This window comes from Choristoneura fumiferana, chromosome 15, assembly GCF_025370935.1.
Source record: "Choristoneura fumiferana chromosome 15, NRCan_CFum_1, whole genome shotgun sequence".
In the NCBI taxonomy this organism is placed as follows: Eukaryota; Metazoa; Arthropoda; class Insecta; order Lepidoptera; family Tortricidae; genus Choristoneura; species Choristoneura fumiferana.
In genome coordinates, this window is record NC_133486.1 from 16,210,149 (window position 1) to 16,232,031 (window position 21,883).

General features: G+C 41.9%; 1 protein-coding gene across 1 annotated transcript in view; it reads right to left on the reverse strand.

Annotated features, from left to right (window-relative positions):
* The window catches only part of LOC141435918 (uncharacterized), a 49,491-nt gene extending 29,708 nt beyond the window's left edge, over nt 1-19,783 (reverse strand). Inside the window, exons 1-4 of the mRNA XM_074098755.1 lie at nt 19,622-19,783; nt 15,076-15,215; nt 3,301-3,372; nt 1,295-1,465 (exon numbers count right to left, since the gene is read on the reverse strand). Coding sequence (XP_073954856.1) covers nt 1,295-1,465; nt 3,301-3,372; nt 15,076-15,215; nt 19,622-19,783 — 545 coding nt within the window. The remainder of the gene's footprint in view (nt 1-1,294; nt 1,466-3,300; nt 3,373-15,075; nt 15,216-19,621) is intronic.
* Nucleotides 19,784-21,883: the final 2,100 nt, after the last annotated feature.

Here is a 21,883-nt window from a genome sequence, read left to right on the forward strand (position 1 = left end):
GTTAATTGCCACTACGTAAAATTCACAACTTGACTTCGCAAATGAATCTGCAACAGTATATAAAAGGTAGTTCAGACGAGAGAGGTTCCAATTATAATAAATTCTATTAGTTTTATGCTACAAGCTGGCTCGGCGTGTTTTTCACTTTTAGTGCTGTCATTTAAAAATGAAATCATACACTTAACAATGATTTACTTTCATTCAGTTCAAGTGGAAAATTGTCCACATTAATAATTTACTATTTTGAATTCGGTCCAATATGAATTTTATCAAACTGTAATTGTGCTGAAACTTCAGAATAGATAGAATAACATAATACTTATAACCAGATGTTTTTCGTTGTAAATTAATGGAAGCCCGATTTAATTTACACTATTATAGCTAGAATCTAATACTAGGATCAAAATTAAATAAACAAAAAGTGAATGTAGTCTGAATTAGAACTAAAACGGAATAGGTTCTAAACGAAATATTTCAGATGGAATATACTTAGGTACATATACAAATGGTATTTTTTCTGAGTACTACGTAATAGAAAAGATGTCCCATTTGTGATATTCAGGAGGGACAGTTTTCCATGTTGATATTATTTTAAACTGTCATATTCAGATTGACGTATAATTTTGAATACGGTATTTGACTACTCCAGATTTTGCCATATCTTAATATTATCATGAAAATATAGATATACAGATAGTGTTTAGCGAAGAGGAAATTTAAATCGGTTGAAAATTGGATTTATGGTGATTTTTTGAAAAATCTATATACCTGTCTCTTTCTCAAACGCTTTTCTCTATGCAGCAAGTATGGCGGTACTGGCGTGTGACGTCACTTGCCAGTATGTCATTCTCTGTCTAATCTTGAATTTCAAACCTTTATAACTTTGTTCTTTGTAAAGGTAGATTAAAAATTGTTTTTCTATTCGATAACAGGCATTGTGTAGTTTTAATTTATAAAACATGTACAAAATAGTCAAATACCGTATTGTAGATTTTCCATTTGAACTCAATGACTTTTAATGCGTAAAATGACTATTCTGACTAAAGGGTAAATTCTATAAAATCTAAAGTGAGCTTAGCTTAGGAGAGGGTCGCAAACCATACATAGACCAGTTGGTACGAGTTGGTTGGTTGATATTAGCCTCATTGTCATTGGTCGTCATCTCGCATGCTTTATATCGACCGACGAGCCTTTATGCACACTTCGAGACAGGAGGCATACGGTGACGACCGGCTGGTTATAGCACGAGCCTCTCCGCTAGCTCAGCTCGCGTGACGCGACAGTTGACACTGACAGGTAGTGCAGGTGGTGCAGGCGACGCAGCGCGTGCGCCGGCAGCGCGGCCAGCCCGCAGCCGTCCAGCGCCAGCCGCGCCAGCCGCGCGCCCCCCTCGCCGCCCTCCGCAGCGTCCTCGCCCGCCAGCGCGCCCGCCGACACAGACTCCAGCCGGTTCGCCGACAGGTTCCTGCGCACACGCCGCACCGTCACCAACAAATAACCCACGTCCACCCCCGCACCGCCCCCTGGGCCACACATTTGCATATCGATTCAATTATCACGCATTTTAATATCTAACACCAACAAACAACTAATAACATCTAACATCATCATCATCTTTAATTATAACATCTACATAGATTGCAAGCAATAAATGAATGAATTGAATTTTGTATGGCAGAGCCGCACGCAAACTGCGCATGTTAGAGTGAGCTAACCTGAACTAACTGCCAACTAGCACTTATTGTTGATTGTAACAGACCTTAACATAATGCGCTCAATAATGACGCCATTAGGTGGCTAATTGTCACAATTCATAATAATGTAATGTTTGTCATAATGTATTGTTTTTCTCTGAGTCTATTAATTGTTCAAAATTGCTATAAAACAGATCTTCTAAAATAATTTAATAAAAAAATAATGGTTTCTAGGGGAAAAAAAAATGAAGAACAAAAGTTATGACAGCATTACATTATGATTTGCGAAAATTGTGAGAGTAGATGCGCACCGAAAACGTCAATGTGGCTTTCTGAGAAAATTTTGCCTTGCGTCATCGACGAACACGTTCTAGCTGACAACTGCAAAAGGTCTTTGCGGATGCCGCGTCGGCGACGCCACTCTACTGGTTAGCGAGTTTACAGCCGCACTGTCTGGGTGGCGCTCGTTGGTGTGAACTCGGACCGCGGCGAGGGTCAAAGGGCGAATGTCAGCCGGCGCGTGGCGCTCGTAAATTAGGTACAATCGCCGACTGTGAGAAGGCACTAGAAGGCCGATTTTTGCAGTCACATTTGTACAAATAATATTCCAACTTGCTTTTGAAATACAAGGAAAGTACGAGTATAGTATATTAATTTTGATACTATATGAGCAGTTCAAATCGAGCGAGACGCAACGACGTTGCATTTTTGATTTCATTCTCTACTAACGAAAAATGTTGTGTCGGTGTAAATTGATTCCTAGTCGAAATAATTTTAATTTAAGTTTTATATAGTTTTCTGCCGATAAGAAGACACGATAACACAATATTTACTCTTTACGAACGCTTTTTCAAGGATTTTCAGAGTGACAGACGCACGCCCTATAAGCACTAGAAATTGTTCGTTATGGGATGTCCATACATTTAAATAAACCTATTTACTCGTATTGTGTTATCGTCTGAAAGGTTTTCGTGTGTCGCCCGGTGAAGCCTGCGCTAAAGTCCCGCCGCGAGCCAGACGAGCTCCGCCAAACGGCTCTATTTACTTTAGTACTTAGTTTTACTGCGTCTAGGGGCGAGTAACTTCTTGCGTTTAGTGTAGCGAATCGAAATAAAACTATCCAATCAAGGGTCATTACCGGCAGGCGGTGCCGGCGCCGCACTGCGCAGCCCGTAGGCCGTGGGCCGTGGGCCGTGGGCTCACTGTGGCCACGCTCGGTATCGTACATACGACCGACACAACTATACTAACGTTCCCACGCAAATCACCATAATATTTGCACAACCATTAAATTAAAATCGTTTCTCTGTTCCCCCCTTGCTTGCTACGGTCTGTGCTGAGTTTATTCAGACAATCGGCACAGGGAAGTCGAATTGTAAATACCGAGTAGTCTCCGAAAATAGTTTGTTTACTTACAGAATACGATCCACTCGGAACAATAACGCATCCATTTAGTTATCATGTTCTATCCTTCTGTTTGTGTGTTTCTGTGTACTCGTTGCCAAATATATAAGTACAACTGAATCCGTAGAAGAGCATTTGTTTAGTATACGCAGTGTATAAGCTAAGCATGTGGTGTGTTCTGCAGCTGTGTGCGTGCACTCACAGGTCGCGCAGCTCGGCGGCGGGCTGGAGCGCGTCGCGCGGCAGCGTCGTGATGTTGTTGTGCGACACGTCCCTGCGACAAACGACATATTCAAACATATAGTCAGGAAGCAGGGCTTAGCTGAATCATAAAACTAATAAATGACTCTACCTATGTCTCCATTTCTGTATAAAGTTGCAAAAAGTACTGGACTGGAGCGGCGGTTACATTACATCACCTTTAAGAGGCTTTCGCTTTCTCACTGTCTCACGCTCGGTTTAAATTTTCTTTAAAAAGGTCAAAGGCACATTAATTAGTAAAAACCATTAAGAACAAAAGCGAAAAACTTGTCCAAGTCTCATTAACGGACTAACTCGAGTGCCAATCTGAGAAGTTGGGCGATTGGATCTGAGGCGTTCTATAGCGCTTCCCGCGGGACTCGACAGGGGAAAGGGGGAGGGGAATGACGATTTACGACTATTGAGTGCACTGAGTCGGTCGTTAGCTCGTAAAAGTCGTAGAGCTTTAATTGTAACGGCGTCGGCGGCAGACGCGCCGGCGGTCGTAAAGCCGCCGCTAAGCGACCGCTGACGGCTGCGGCCGCGGCGCGGCATAGTGCTCGCGGGGGGGGGGGGGGCGCTGGCTCTCGCTGATACAGAGACCGACGTGTCCTTTTACAACCTACGCAACTTCTACAAAACATTATGTACTACGATTTACTCCATAACAAAATTGCACGGATGTGCAAAACACAGGACGGGATCGTAATAAGTACATTGTCTTTCTCAAAAGAGTCTGGCTGGTTGCAGTTGCAACGCCTCTTTGTTTAGTTTACGATGGGGGAGAAGCGGTTTTTGCAAAATAAAAAAAATCGGTTAGCCAGCATTACACAGATAAACACATTGCTTGTGCGTGCGCAGCGCAGCCGGGTGCAAAGCGCCAGCGACAAATTGATGACAAAAGCCGAACGTTTTCTCTACGGATTCCATCCTGATATTCAGCGAATACGAATAGGTATTGTATTCATATTCGTTACATCTCTAATTGTAACGCAAGCATAAATAGGCGTGTACGTGTACAGTCACCAGCACCAATATCTGACACAACAAAACCTGCATAAGCATCTGATACGACTCTATTTCTACGGCCGGTTCGACGTGTCAGATATTATTACACGCTTCGCTTTGGCAGATATTAATGCAGATGGCCTACTCTGAAATTCGAAAATCGAAGATTGTATCGTACCGTCCTTCTCACTCTCGTATTAATAGTATGAGTGTCAGAGGGACATAACGACAAAAACTTTTATTTTCGAATTTCGGAGTAGCCCCGCAGATGACTGTAATACTGTAGACTTGTAGACTAATAAAGTAGACGTCTTAGTGCTGGTCGCTGTCCTAGTAATTTTGTCACCTTTGCTTAATGCATTGACTTATATTCTTAGTAGATATATATCGATGGCTTAATGTCATTAGCAATAAAAGTGACAGCAAGGTGTCATGTATAGGGCATTAACAAAAAAAAACAGACGGACTGCATTCCAACTGCAATGTGAGCGTTTTTGCCCAAACAATTCAATTGCAGCCAGCGTGTAGTTTGCGTGCAGTTTGTGCCGGCGCCCGGCGGCAATGAAAAATGTGCATGCAGTCGGCAGTTGCGGTTGCGTTGCAGTTGGAGTGCAGCCCGTCGTGCTGGCCCTGGGCCCTGGCCCGCAGTGTCGAGGCTGTGCTCTCCAGGTGAACGTTACTTGGCTACGCCCGCACTGAGCCGGTCGCTGGCACGACATAGTAGGGTAGGTACATCATTTGCATCCGTGCCAAGTAGGTAGGTAGGTATCACAGTCGCAATTTTTACTATTATTAGAATATGTTTCCACATACGGAAACAGATGTCCTGTCCTATGTGATAATACATGGGGCATACATAATATTGTGAAACTAAAAGTTGTTGGTTTGTGTGCGGAACCCGCGCGCGGCGCTGCCGCGGGTCGCGCCGCGCGCCTCGTTATTGGCGCCATCCATCATCACCCTCCTCCCCCTCCCCCCTCCCCCCTCCGCCCCGCGACACCCGCGAGGTTCATTCACAGCGGATTTAATTTGCTTGCCGCGATAGTATCGGCCGCGGCGATTGATCCCGCACTGCCCGCGCGACACGCGGCCCGCGGCCCTGCGGCCCCAGCCGCCCCACGCCCGCGGGCCGCGCTGGGCTGCCCCACGACTGCTGGTGAATCCCGGAGAAATAACTAAGCATCGTAAAGTTGTAACTTTCACGAGTATTCCCACAAGAACCTTTCATTCCCAACTACCTACATATCCATATCAAAGTATCGTGACATTAATTCTAGCAAGATTTAAGCTTTTGTTAAAAATTGCACTTTTAAATACTTAGTCTTGTATTAAAACTTTTAATACAAGACTTTTTTTGCTGACTGTACTTGAATTGTCACCTAAACTACACATGCGTACCTCGTGCGTATGTACATGCGTGCCATTAACCGTTGAAGAGTTCCGTTTTGTGGAGACGATCCTGGACCACTTCACTTTCAAATTATTGCATTGTTGCCAGATTTACATAAATTTACCAACGTGAGTATACCAATTTTCAGCTCAATCGGATCCCAGGAAAAGGTTCAAATAATCAAATCACAACTTGTGCATTACTAAAAGCCTAATTTAGATAAGTGCAAGAAAAATCGCGCAAGTTGCATAACACTTCGAGGCCGAGGCCGAGGCCGTAGCGCCGTAGCGCCAGCGAACACGTTCCAAGTGGTCAATCGAACGCCGCAGATAAATAAATAAAAGTTTGTAAAAAGCACAGCCGCTATTCCACTGCAAACGAGACGACTTACTAATTCAATTACGTACACCTAAATAATAAGGGGGAGTATTTAAACGCACATCAAAAAAATCCGAATTCACATCAGAATTACTGATTGCACAGCAAAATACTCCACTCAAAATATTACGTAATAAACTGCAACTTATATTCTTGGCGTACCGCTATTTATCTTAAAGTAAAGCATTTTTATTATTGCACAGCTATATAATAATGACTAACGCACATCATACCTTGTGCGGCTTGTACCTCTTTTTTTAAATAAGTATAGCTGCTATTTTTGCACATCAAATGTATATACTTTTTACATAACCAGCACTATTAGGGCCCAAATTATTTCCTAAATAAATAAGGTTTTGGCGCTTCGCTACCGTGGCGCGCTCGCTTTGCTCGCCCGGCTCGCGCGTTGTGGTCGCAATTGTACCTAACGCTCCTTCTCGCTCCGCTCGTCGTCCGTCCCTAATTTTCCGGTGCCAAACTGACAGTAAAAGTTATTTTGCTATGAAAATGAGTATCATCTACGCACGCTCTAGTTAATTTACTGTGGAGCCAATATTTTTGCTGTGCAGTCAGTATTTTTGATGTGATTGTAGTATTTTTGTATAGTTTGTGTTGATGTAGCTATATTTTCGAAATATCTGCAGTACTAGTTGTGCTAAACATTTAGTTTATTTGTATTGAAATAATTTAATTCATGTACAAATGCATATAAATGATGGGAATAAATTGATAGGCAATTATTTATTTTATGTGCATTTAATAATATTCCAATAATAAGTATTCGTCATGTCACGCATAAGTAAAATATTAAGTGTTAGCCGTCACAACTTTTACACGCGTTAGTTGCCCCGTGACATGGGTAAAGAGACAAGCGAATTTTGAAATTCTGAATTTGAAATTGTATTTAGTTCGGTTGTTTTGGAGGTCATGAGCATTAGACGCAGAAAAGTATCGATGGGCGCGTACTCGTGTTGTCCTGGGTCGATGGGTCCAGCGTCTGCGGCCGGCGGTCGTCGCCCGCCGCCCGCCGCCCGCGGCTCATCTCGACCGCACGAGATGTATCTCGATCTCGACCGTTCCCATCCCAACCCACGTCGGTTGCATTTCCATGTAAACTTTAAATCGATGCCGTAACGCGCTCTCGCTCCCAGCTTGTGTCATTACATTACGCTAACGACGCGCGCCGACACTGAAACTTGTGAATGAAAACATGGCGGCGGTGATACTTGCATTCACGCGGCGTAAATTACGTTTCATTGAGACTTGTTTTCATTAAAACTTTTCTTCTTCATTCTGTCGCGTTCGTTCCCTCTCTACAATGATTATAATGCGACATGGTGCTAGGAGTACTTACCTTTATGTCTTGTACTGGGCACGTATTTGAATATCGAAATTTAAAATATCTAAAGCTAAAACGTCGACGGTCAAAATATCGAAAATCAAAATATCGAATGATCTAAATAATTACTGTCATTATAATCGACGTCTGGAATTCCTAAAACCAAAATATCGAACGGCTAAAATATCGAAAATTGAAATAGCGAAGTATATTTAATATCAAGAAAAATGCATAGAACTCGATTCTGGCACTCGCCGGCCGCTTACGAGGCACGCTCGCTTCGCTCGCTCGGCTCGTGCTGGTTTTGGTCACGGTTGAACCTAACCGCTTCTCCTCGCTGCGCTCGTCGTCGCACCTAATTTTTAGATTAGATCACTTAGTACCTAGATTTAAAACTGAAGTCTGATTAATTCAACCGAAAAGTTAAGGTGCGACGACGAGCATAGCGAGGAGGAGCGTGTTAGGTTCAACTGTGGCCAAAACAAGCACGAGCCGAGCGAGCGAAGCGAGCGTGCCGCGGGAGCGGCCGGCGAGTGCCAAAGTTAAATTTCGTATCAGTAATCGAGTATTGTACCCTTCGGTATTATGGACATTCGATATTTAGAAATTCGACCTTAGAATCGCTCGAAATTTCAATTTTCGATATTTTATACGTCGATATTAGGATTTTCGAAATTTTAGCATTCGATAATTGTACCGTTCGATAAATTATACTTCCGACATTTTGAATTTCGACCTTATGATCGTTCGACATTCTGATTTTCGATATTTTGAGACGTTTTAACCTCAGATATTTTAAATTTCAATATTCAAATACGTGCCCGTCGCACTAGGTACCATAGAACTGCACTGATTATAGGTACATATGTGTTGATAGATAGATAGTAAGTAAAAAGAGCAGCCAAGTGCGTGTCAGACCCGTGCACCGAGGACTACGTACGTATGTATATCTTTAAAAAGTCAATCTGACTAGGTCTAAATACCTGTAAGTTCATAAAATACAGCCGTAAATAATCTAGCTTCTTATACATGTTGAGACGTTGATTTTTTGTTTTCGTTCTATTTCTGTTACATTTAAACGTACTTAACACTTCAATCAAACTCGGAATGATAATCCATACTAATATTATAAATGCGAAAGTGTTTGTGTTTGTATGTTTGTCCGTCTTTCACGTCAAAGCGAAGCGACGGCTCGAAGTGATTTTTGGCATAGAGATAGTTTATGGGCCAGAGAGTGACATAGGCTACTTTTTATCCCGGAAAAATCACAGTATAAATGATACGTCGGTGTGCAGGAGACAAGCAAAACAACCGGTAGCTGGCAATGCACTGTTTATTACATCTGTTGTACGAGTCGTGGTGGGCGCAGCCACACACACATAGATACATATGTAACAATAAATATACCGCATGCCCATAAATATCAAAAACCAATCAAGCTTTAGTCAGTTTTGTGGAAAACATTGTAAATTAAATTAAAAAAAATTAAGTAGGTTCGTTTCTTGTATGGGGATCCTCTATAATTATTTTAATTAATATTATTTTGTTTTTTCTTGTCATAGCGGCGACAAAGTCGATCTTGTGTGAAAACATTTAAACTTTAAAAATTAATGAACTAAAATAATTTCCTTGCTCACCCGCGACCATACGATAGCTAAGCTTATGCAAAATATGCGTGTTCATGCAGTTCCTCCACCTCCACACTGTAAGATCACACGCATATTTCGCATATTTTGCATAAGCTTAGCTATCGTATGGTCGCGGGTGAGCAAGGAAATTATTTTAGTTCATTGATATGGACCTCCGCAAAGTAACGCCTGATTCAATAAATTATTTAAAAATTTAATTAAAAAATAATAGGTAGGTAGGTATTGATTATTTTTGATAACATAATGTTATGTTATACATCATTACGTATCAAGTTACAGCGCTTTGATACAGACAGACAGACCGATGGACAGCTAAGCAACAAAATAGGGTTCCGTTTGTCGCTTTTAGAATACGGAACCCTAACAAAAAGTGGCACAATGTTATTGCGTGCAGTTATTGAAAATTGAAATGTAAGTAACTAGTGATTTAATGTATTTATTATTAACTGAATGCTAGATTTGGCTCTACAGGCGAAAAAATTAAACGAATTACAAGCAAAAAGTACAGGCGCGCGTCAGGCGAGGCTGCTGCCGCTGCACAAAGTACAGGCGCGCGCCAGGCGAGGAACACTTCACGTTATCGCCAATATTAGTGAGATAACGCTGTCTCACTAACTGAAGTACCTCCTCCCCTCCGGCTCCGGGCTCCGGTGTGCACGCAGACGAACCTACTTCCGATCGCGAACACTCGCTCGTCCAGTCGTACGAAAACCGAATTGTTCGTAATATAATCATTTGAATGGTTTCAGTCGTCTTGGTTCATTGTCGGCCGGCGCCCCCCCCCTCGCCCCGCTCCAAGGCAGCGCTTTACTTTATGAATGGCTATGAATTACGACGTAACACTTGCAGCTCGAGAACGAGAACGCAGCTGTGTACTGAACTGAAGGTACAACCGCACGCATCCGCAGAGCTACTACGAAACTCGAAACTCGAAGTTCGAATCGTACCGTCCCTCTCGCTCTCGTATTAAATACTTATTATAAGTGCCAGAGGGACCGCACGACACGAAGTTTCGTAGTAGCCCTGCCGACTCGTATGCGCACTCATCGAATCACGCTAAGTAAATATATTTTTGTTTGCACGCATAGTGGCATGAACGAGTGTGGCGTGAACGACTTTGTAACCTTTGGTAAAAAATATAGCGGTCCTTATGTGTCGGCACAGGCACTATTAGTCCGCCTCCAGACAGCGGGTCATACTTCACCGCTCCTCGCGTCACCCTTATCGCTCATCTCGCGTCAGCCGCACGCGCCCGCGCCGCGCTCTGTATCCTTCATGCGACGACTTCACCCATTAACTGTTCCGAAATAGCCGTCTCTTGACGTGCGATGTTAAACGGCACGTCGAGTGGCTCTGCTTTGAAGTTGACGCGAACTAGATCGCTGGATTCCTGCCGCGCTGGTGATGGACGAGCGCGGCGCGGAGATAAACGACCACCGCCCGCCGCTCGCCGCCCGGCACCAGCTAGGTACAAACCACGTATCCGTGGATCAACATTGTTGCAACGGCTGATCAATTATGTTTACTTACGAAGTGACAAAAAGTTATGCTCGTCAGTCAAGCGTGATATTGTCAACATATGTAGACAAAAGTTTTGCCAGCAATTTGTTGACAGCAACTTAGGAACATGGGCCTTTAGTTTAATACAATATGGATATTGTATAAGAAATGTCTGGGCCAAATTCGGGGATTTAATGTGCGCTGTTACTTTAGCTGATGGAGGCAATTTCAGATCACTTTTTAGGACATTTCTAAATGTCTTGACTTCCTGTTTTTCTGGATCCATATTTTATGTTATTTCGCTGACGCCTAAAACGAGCGTCCTCAAATAATAGAGTCGTACCATTTAACTATTATTTTACCTTACTTTTTAGCTAAGAACTGTTTTGCGCAATAATGTTTCAGCCTATTGTACGAAAAGTAGGTACTTACTTAATTCAAAATTCAAATATGTGTCTAGCTGATAGTGCTTTTATTTCTCAATGCGATAGTGCAGAGCAAACAAGGCTGCGAGTCGTTACTGGGAACCTTCGGCCCCGCAATTATTGGAGTCCAATTATAGAGACGCTTTTAGTACCGAGGGCCAACGTGAAGGGCGGCCTCGGCGCCGGGCGCGGGCGGAGCGGAGCGGCAGCGGCGCGGCGGAGCGGAGCGCCGAGCGGCTATAAATAGTGCGTCCTGCAGCCGCCGGTCGCTGCGGGGCTGCAGCCAGCACGCGCTGCACCCGCGGCGCACCACGCGTTGGCCGAGCTAGCTAGTCGTGGTGGCTTGTGTGCCGAGGTGTTAATAACATCCCGTCGGCGGCGCGGTCCCGCGTTAATAAATATCCCCCGCGCGGCGCCATAAATCACGCGCACTCTGTTTGCTCCGCGCCCCGCGCCCCGCGCCGCCCGCCGCCGCTTCCAGACGCAGGGTATCGTTTATAAGCAGCTAATATCAATTTATAGCTGCGGTTACAGGAATTATCAGATTTTTTCTTCGTCTGTCGACGCTCCTGGTCAGTGACCGAGAACAACGTGGCGGCGGCCGCGCGGGGCGGTGGAGCACCGCTGCGATCGGCGCCGGCTCGTAAATCAAACGATTAGTTAAATTAACTGCTGATTACGATGAACAAACGCCCCGCGCGCCGCCGGCCGGCAACACGGAAACACTAATCGTGTTAATGCAGTGTTAAGGCGAGAAACAAACATCGTTATAGAGTTGTAAATAAATTGTAGCATTTGTTCAGAAGTCGGTCGCGCGTCGCGCGGGTCCCGGCGGGCGCTGCTAGTCAGTGCCAACGCCCCCCCCCCGCCCCGCCCGGCTCCTCCCCGGGGAGCGCACTATCGTGGTCGTGGCGGCTCCAGCCCGCGCCGCGGCCGATACGAGGAAAATATTTATAAGTACTGCTAACTGCAAACAAATTCATGTCGCGGCGACGCAGCCGACAGCTTGCTGAGCTGACTCAGGATGTTCACTAATGTTACGTGCTTGATGTTGAACTTTGGTGACGAATGTGACGATGACGGACGAGAAACCAGATATTGAATGATTTCAAAGTCTTTTTATACCTTTTTATACCTTTGAACGACCTATTCTTGTATAAACATTTATTTATATCGTGCATCTCGGAAACGTCTCCAACAATGTTAACGTCTGCTAGTAGGGACATTCAGGGGTGTACAATCGATCTGAATACATATATCTAGCTTAGTCTTGTCTCTGGGAAAACAGTTGTTTTCGAATTATAATGGTTTAAACATTTTACGTGCGATATAATCGGTAATTTCGATTGGTCTAAGGATCCGAACTTGAAAAAATCTGCACCGGTCTGATCATTGAATAAAATGTATTTTATAATAAATTTAGTAATAATAGGAAGCTACAATGTGTCTCTTATCGACAAATAAAGAATATTAAAATAGATCATAACAATAATTCATATCCCGCGGGAACTTTACAATTTCTCGGGATATAATCCTATATCGTGTTTGAAGTCGCGGGCAAAAGAAACGCGTAGTACTTTAACGGTTTCCAAAATTCTACCCCCGAATCAGCGAAATAGGGTTTCAAAGTTGGTACGAATTATGATTACTTACGTAAGTTGATTTTTCAATTCAAAAATTTGCACCATCTGTCTAAAACAGAAAATAAATGTATGTTACCCCAAATTCAACGCGAGTAAAGCCGCGGGCAAAAGCAAGTTTATTGTAAAATACATTCCATTCTATTGTCAGACCGGTGCAGATTTTTTAAAGTTCGGATCTTCTACTAGATATTTAGCTCTGACATCAGTGTAGTGGCTCGGCGGTGGCGGTATGGAGTGGCCTCGTTAACGCTCTGCTCTAGAGTTTGAGTCTAGGTCTCGGACGCGACTTAGTTTTCTTATTTTACTTTTTATTTATACAGGGTGAAAGGAATATACCTGAAAATCGAAAATGTAAACATCGATGGTTAAAATATCGACAGTCAAAATATCGAACCTAACCTAACCTACTTTCGACATTTAGACCGTCGACTTTTTAACATTAGATATATTAATTTTCCATTATTATTATTTTTTTCAGATACGTCCCCGGGTGGAAACGATAATTGATCTCACTCGATTATTTCTAAACTTTACAAGATATCGAAAAACTGAAAAACAAGTGCTTCACGAGCCCTACCAACCGGTATCAATAATAGGTTACAGAATAAAAAACCTTCCATACATTCAGTACGGCCGCGGCCACTTGGTACACTCATCTCTTGATAATACCATAGCAAGTACTTAAAGCCTAAAACCAATGTTTTCCATAAATAATTTTATCTCGTGTAGCACTTTCAGGATCAGCAACCAGTTTTTCGATATCTTGTACACTATAAGCTATAAGTAAGTAGTTTAGAAATAATCGCGTGAGATCACTTATCGTTTTCACAATAACAACTCAAATAACAGTAAGTTTTCGTTTTATTTTTAAAGTTTATTCAATTTCAATTAAACGATTAAGAAATACAACCGAGTGAAGCGAGTACTTCACGGTACTTAAGTACCCTCAATCTTTAATCCCTCTAATATTATAAATGCGAAAGTTTGTAGTCTGTTTGTTACCTCATCACATCTAAACCGGTATACAAGTAGTTTGAGTCCGCGGAAGGACAGTTTTTATTGCGAAAAATTGCATATTTCCCGCGTGATAGCGATAAATGAATTCTACGCGGACGGAGTTGCGGGCAACTGGCTAGTTAAAACATATAAGTAAATGTGTCAAAAATGTATGCAGGTACATAAACAGCAACAGTGCGGTACAGAAGTTGTTTATTGTTCTTATAACCCAAAGTCAAACCAAATCCTGCCACCGCCCGCGGCTATGCTATGGTCGGAGTCGGAGTCGGAGTTGCAAGTGCAAGTGCAAAATGTAGAGCGCAGCGCAAATACGCTTGTGCTGATAAATGACAGCACCACTATTTATAATATATTTCTATATTTGTGTACTGCCGTACCCGTCCTCCAAAAAATAAAAATCGTAATCACTTGCTCTGTTAAAGTTCCGTAGTACTATTTTTAGAGATATTTGTAACTCTCGGTACGCGGGTCAGACTCGCACTTGGCCGGTTTTATAATTTGGAAAATGAACAACTGGAATAAAAAATCGTTCTAACATTACTTACCTCCTATAATGTTCGGCTTTCTCTTCTCCGTACACTACTCAGCTCATGTAGTTCAAGAACAATTTGAAAGATAGAATTCCTAGTATAAGTATCTCTACGGTAGGGTTTTAGTGTTTTGCTCCCAGCGCGTCTGCCGGTCCCACATGGGGCCACGGGGCACCAGGCAGTAGCCCTACGACTCACAACCCCCGCCCCCTGCGTCAGGGTCCGCTCTAGCTCCTCTCGACCGCGATCAGGTGGACAACGCGCCGGCGCCGGCGCCGCTCGCTGCAAAAGAGTTCAACGCGCGACGCTCTGCCTGCGCGGTACGTATTTGTCAGACCCACAGATAGCCTACCAATGATGAATATGATTAGATAATACTATTTAACATGCGTGGGATTAGGTATGTCCGCTAAAACTGTACCTAACTAGTTGCTGTGCTGTCTGACGGTACACTGACGGCAGCGTCGGTAGCAGTCGTGTTCATTTGCAAGGTAGAGCTGCGAGTTGAATAATCAAATGCGTCATAAACTCGTTTATGATAAAGTTTAGTTTACTATGCAGCGTGCGTGGTCGATTCTGACACGGAGATGAGACAATAGTTCTATCTGGGGCGGAGTAGATCCTTCAGCGCCGAGCGTCGATCTGGGCTGGAATGTGGACCATTGGATCATGCGAACTTACGTATGGATACGGGTCGCTGGAAATAGCGTCACAGCAATAAAGCTTATCTTTGTGAATGAGAGCTGCGAGAGTAATCTTTCATCTCCCTAATGTATTAAGCTTTCGATAATATGCGCTACACTCGCGGACGTCACGCGTTAGTAGTGGACTAGTGGCGTGGGCAGCGGTGACACTCACAGCTCGAGCAGCCGCGCGGTGAGCGGCGGCAGCTGGCGCAGGCCGGCGCCGCGGCACGCCAGCCGCGAGCCCGCGCCCGCGCCCGCCGCCGCGCCGCACGCGCAGCCCGCCGGCAGCACGCCGCACGCCTCGCCCTCCCCCTCCCCCGCGCCCGCCCCGCCCCCGCCCCCGCCCCCGCCGCCAGCACCAGCGCCAGCAGCGCCGCCAGCCGCGGGTCGCTCATGTCACCATCCCCGCCGACACCGCACCGTATCAGTATCACTCACACCCCGCGCTCAGCGAGCTCGACTCGACTGTTAACGACCAAGCACGACGCACTCTCGGGTCGCGCGTCGTCGGAGCCACGAGACGACGATGTCGTCACAACAACAGCCGTCCGACGGCGTGCAAGCGTCGCTCGACCCTGGTACGACACGTGTGCCCGCGTGTGTCGCGCGGCGCGGACTGGCGGCCGGAGGCGCCCTCCCCCGCCCCGCCGCCCCGCGCCCGCCGCCGTCGCCGCGGAGTCTGCGGCGCGTCCTCCTCCGGTACATTCATCTCCGCGCGATCCCATCTCTCCGCCGAACCCTTCGCGACGAAACTACGTTATCATCTTAACCGTAAGAACATTCGATAACAGACTCGATACCAGCTTTTCTAGCTCTATTTAAATTTCAGTCAATTAACGAGAGATCAAAGTTGGTTTTTGCTGCGTAGGATCCGATCCCACGTTAGTATTCTAAGCGTTGCAAAGGTTTTTATTTAATTTTTTATATAAGGGGGGTAAACGAGCATGAAGGTCACCTGATGGGAAGCAATGACCATCGCCCATGGACACCTTTCAACACGAAAGGTATCACAGGTGCACATGAAACTACCGTGAGACTCACTCATATTAAATATAATGACCCGGATAACTCACGTCCTTAAATTGAAACATGTCGAGCTAAACTCGATTTAAGGACGTGAGTTATCCGGGTCATTATATTTAATATTTAGTATCACAGGTGCGTTGCCAGCCCTTTGAGAGACTGATAGGCTTGTTTTTTAAAGATCCCTGAGCTGGTTCCACATTTTAGTTGTGCGTGGAAAAAAGTTTTGCTTAAAGCGGACGGTGCTAGATTGCCAATCATCAAGGTCGTGAGGATTAAAGACTCGATTTACGAACTTTGATCAAGTACACGCACATCCTTTTCCCAGGAAGCGAGAAAATAAAAAAAAAAACTTATAATCAGACGTACAATTAAATCATATTATTGTCCTACTGCTTTTGCATGTTTATGGTTATTTAATAGAGCCATTTTAATGTATAGGTATTTAGATTAGACAATACTGAATGCTCCCCGGCTTATTTTATTTCCACTCTTGCTTTTGCCCGCGACTCTATCTAAGATTGGTTTATCGCTATCCCGTGGGAACTGTGCTTTTTTTCGGAATAAAAACTGTTATATCTCGTTTTTAGCGTAATTAATTAATACTTTTAGGAAGATATAAAAAACTCAATAGCCGTGTTCACTGTTTTATTATTGCACCACAGACTCAACCAAAACCTGGGCTACACTGCTGCCCTCTATCTTGCTTTACAACACTCTCCCCCGCTTTACAAAAAAAAAAATATATATATATAACTAAACAAAAAAAGAAATATCTACCATGGGGAGTAGTTTTGGCTGTTATAAACAAAAAAAAAAACTTAAGTATCTATTACATCTAAATCTTGTCCACACTCAAGTAATTGATTGACATGTCGTTTCCACTGCAGTCCATCCACTTCTACCACATAAGTAGTACCTGGTACTAAAATGTCTACAATTTTTCCTAGAGACCAGTTTTTATGGTTTTTTCTTTGGTCTTTGGCCATAACTTTATCTCCAATCAAAAATGTTTTATACACGTTCTTACTATTGTTGGTTAATTTGACTTGTTCAGTATCAATTTTATCATTAACGGGATTGGGCCTCAATAGCGAGAAACGACATCTCAATTCTCGTCCATACATTAGTTTAGCTGGACTCTGACCAGTTGTCTTATGGACAGTACATCTGTAATCAAATAAGAACAAATTACAAGCATATTCTAAGCTTTGACCACTCTCCACAATTTTAATAATATGTGATTTAAAAGAGTTTACAAAACGTTCGGCTAATCCATTTGTAGCCGGATAATATGTTGGAGTAAAAGATTGCTTTAAGCCCACCTTTTTGCAAAAACATTGAAATTCCTGGCTTGTCCATGTAGGGCCATTATCAGTGACAAGATGCAACGGATATCCATATCGAACAAAAATTCCCTTAAACACCTGTATTGTTTTTTGTGCCGTGATATTTCCCATAACAAATGCTTCCGGCCACTTTGAATATGCATCTATCACGACTAAAAACATTTTTGAGTACAGAGGTCCAAGAAAATCTGCATGCAATCTATGCCAAACTGTTGGTGGTTGCGGCCACAGTGTTAATTTAGTTTTTTCTGGATTTTTATGGTTTTGCAAACAGATAATACAATTTTTTGTTATATTTTCAATACTTTCATCCATGCCAGGCCACCAAAAATATGATCTTGAAATTTCTTTCATCCTGGTAATACCTAAATGACTAGCATGTAATTCAGACATGACCTTTTCTTGAACTGTTTTAGGTATAATCACTCTATACCCCCATAGCAAGCATTCTCTCTCCACAGAGATTTCATTTTTTCTTTTAAAATATGGTTCATAGTCATCTCCAAGATCATTTTTCAATGGCCAACCATCTCTACTATATCTAAGCACATCACACAAAATTTTATCTTTGCATGATTCCCCCTGAATAGTTTTCCAATCCAATGTAGCTAAGTTAGATTTATTGACATAATTAACAGTGTTCATTTCAAAATTTTTTTTACTAATATCAGCACTCTTACAGCTGTCATCGTTACAATTTGTACTCACTCGTGACAAATAATCAGCAGGATTATTTTTGGATTTTATATGTTGAATTTCATAATCAAAACCACTTAAAAAAATTGACCAATATTGTAACCGTCGAGCTGCCATTTTTGGTATGCCATACTTGGGCCCCAAAATCTTTGCCAATGCCTCATTATCTGTTTGTAAGATAAATTTATGTCCAAACAAAAACTCATAAAATTTACTGACTCCAAAAACAATGGCATAGGCCTCTTTTTCTAAAATTGGGTATTTCATCTGGGTATCATTCAATTTTTTACTAGCAAACGCCACTGGATTTATTACATTATTCTGGTCTTTTATAGATAACACTGCAGCTACACCAGAATCTGCAGAGTCGCAAGTCAATATTATTGTTGAATTTTTATCAAAATGTGACAAAGCAGGTGTGTTAGAAAGTGCTTTTTTTATTTCTTGAAATGAATAATCACATTCTTCTGTCCATTCAAACTGATCTTTTTTTAAGCAATCATACAATGGTTTTAATATTATTGCCATGTTTTGTAAGAATCTATTGTAATAGTTTACTTTTCCAAGAAACGATTTTAACATTTTTGTATTATTTGGGCATGGCAAAGATAACAATGGTTCAATTTTGCTTTTTATAATTTTGACTCCACTTTTATTTACCTCAAATCCAAAAACATCCAGTTTTTCCTCAAAGAATTTGCACTTATTTATTTTTAATTTTAATCCTGATTCACTTAGTCTTTGCAAAACCAATTTTAATTTGTCATTTGTTTCAGATAATGTTTTTCCATATACATATATGTTGTCAATGTATACAATTACATCTAACCCATTCAGTTTTTGAGTTATTAACCTTTGAAATGACCCTGGACCTGTACTAACACCAAAAGGCAAGTATAAATATTTGTAAATTCCTTCCTCTGACACAATAGTGACAAGTTTTTGAGACTCCTCATCTAATGGAGCTTGTAAATATGCCTCTTGTAAATCTAATTCACAAAAATAGGTATTACCTTGCATTTTCATTAAAATATCATTAATGGTTGGTAGCGGGTAATGATCGATCTGCAAAAACTTGTTTATTGTGATTCGAAAATCACCACACAAACGAACTGTTCCATCTGATTTTAAAACTGGTACAACTGGAGTACCCCACTCTGAGTATTCTACTGGTGTAATGCGCTTGTTTTCAACCAATCTCTTAATCTCATTTTTAACTTTTTCTTTTAAAGCAAATGGAACAGTTCTGACAGGCATGAATATTGGTTTAGCACTTGGGTCCATTTCTAGGTGGATTGGCTCTCCTTTAAAATCTCCCATACCTGGCGCAAATAATTCAAAATATTGTTTTTTTAAATTTTTAATTAATTTATCTTTAGTTACTTCTTCACAAACTTTTTGTTCAAACCTTGGGGGCCACAACTGCAATAAAGAGAGCCAATCTTTTCCAATTATTTTTGGCAACCCATCCCTAACCACGTACAATCTCTGGTTACTTACTTTTACAGATTTGTAATTGATAGTTAAATTTTCAATTACCCCTAGTGGTGTTGACGTTGACTGATCAAAGTTAGTAAATATCACATTACGCTGTTCCATTTTTAAGTCTGGAAAAAATTGTAATTTTTCTGCTAAGGTAATGGTACTCACGTCTGCACCAGTGTCAACTTCAAATTCTAAGGCTTTTCCATTCACTGAAACCTTCAGAGTGGCTGCTGGAATTTTTCCCTTGTCACTGAAGTAAAATATATCAAAAATTTCAGTGTCTGGAGAAGTCTTCTCTTTTTCCACACTACCCTCTTTGTCATTCATACTGCTAGTTTCCACTAAATTTACATTTTTCACTTTAAATTCTTTATTTTTCCGACACATTTTATAAATATGTCCCTTGATACCACATTCACTACAAAATTTTTCACGCAGTGAACATTCTACTTTCATGTGACCACTTTTTCCACAGCAATAACATGTCATATTTTGTTTCTTCATCGGCACTATGTTTTGCCGTGGACCACTATTTTTGTTCCGGGAGAAATTTCTTTCTTGTAATTTGAACATTTGTGTTTGTTCATGTTCTTTATCATGGGTGTACACCAACTTATATGCTGTCTCTGCTGTTTTGCCAATTTTGACTAACAAATCTAGTGGTTTATCTGCCTCTTTTAACAACTCAAATTTCACAGCATCACAAAAACTTCCATTCAATAATCTCTCTTTAATTTCATCATCTAAACTTTTGAAGCCGCAATTTTTGGACAGTTTTTTAAGTTCCATAATATATTGTTCTATATTTTCATCCGATTTTTGACATCTTTTCCGAAATTCTGCTTGATGTAAGGCGTAGTTCTTTACTGGGTGGTAATATTTCTTTAATTTTTCGCATATGTTTTCGTATGTTTCACTAACCGGAGACTCAGGTGCACATAAAGTTGTTAATAATTCATACACCTTGGTACTCAGTTTGGTAATAAGTAAAGGTACCCTTTTTGTTTCTGGTATATCGTTTAGTAGCACAAAACACTCAAACTGTTGCCGATACGCATTCCAATTCTCACCACTGAACACTTCAAGAGTACTGATAGACGCCATGCTGAAATTTGTTCCCGTAATTTCTTGGTCTCTCGTGGTGTTTTGTTTTGTCTTTGTAATCTCATCAATGTATTTTCGTAAATATGTTCTAACCTCACTTATGCAATGCGTGTCCAAGAATAATGTTTCTTGAGCTAATTCGTTTGCGATATAGATTAGTTCTTTCTTAGATTTTTCTTGAATCCATGATTTCTTTCCTTTTTTGATGAGTTGTGCTATTAAATCCATTTATTCGACGCCGACCGGCGCCATCATTTTTCTGAACTTCGTGATTGTTTTTAGACACGGAGTTAATGTCGACACAATTCGATCTTATTGTTTCTTTTTACACACTTTTATAGTTCGTTTCGCGCTCGTCGCCAATGTTATATCTCGTTTTTAGCGTAATTAATTAATACTTTTAGGAAGATATAAAAAACTCAATAGCCGTGTTCACTGTTTTATTATTGCACCACAGACTCAACCAAAACCTGGGCTACACTGCTGCCCTCTATCTTGCTTTACAACAATAAATGAACTAAAATAATTTCCTTGCTCACCCGCGACCTTACGATAGCTAAGCTTATGCAAAATATGCGTGTTCATGCAGTTCCTCCACCTCCACACTGTAAGAACACACACAAATCACACAAACCCATCTATCACCACCACCACACTACACTGACGCGTTTCGAACTCAATCAGAGCTCATATTCAGAGTGACACAACCGTACACCATGCTACCAGTTGTTAGACTAACGAACCACAACCACCGTTTTAACTTGTCACTGTAACTCCCCAAGTACCCACAAACGTTTTATGAAACAAAACAAAACTACCCACAAATTATTAATATTTTTTTAACCGTCCTTCAAAACTACCTTGATTTTTATTTATTTACTGTCAAGGCATGTTTTATTAACTACCATTGCTGAAATTAGATCCAAGCCGTAGCAAGGGAGATGAAACTAAATTTACCTGCTCATGTTCGAAACGCGTCAGTGTAGTGTGGTGGTGGTGATAGATGGGTTTGTGTGATTTGTGTGTGTTCTTACAGTGTGGAGGTGGAGGAACTGCATGAACACGCATATTTTGCATAAGCTTAGCTATCGTAAGGTCGCGGGTGAGCAAGGAAATTATTTTAGTTCATTGATATGGACCTCCGCAAAGTAACGCCTGATTCAATAAATTATATTTCATAAAATTAACTTACCTCCTTAGTTAATGCATTCACTGCCACCTGACTTCCACAGGTGCCACCGACGCACATGTGCGTTCAAAATGTATGAGTGATAATGACAGCGGCACTGGGCGAAGTTCCGGAAACGCATATATGCGTCGGTG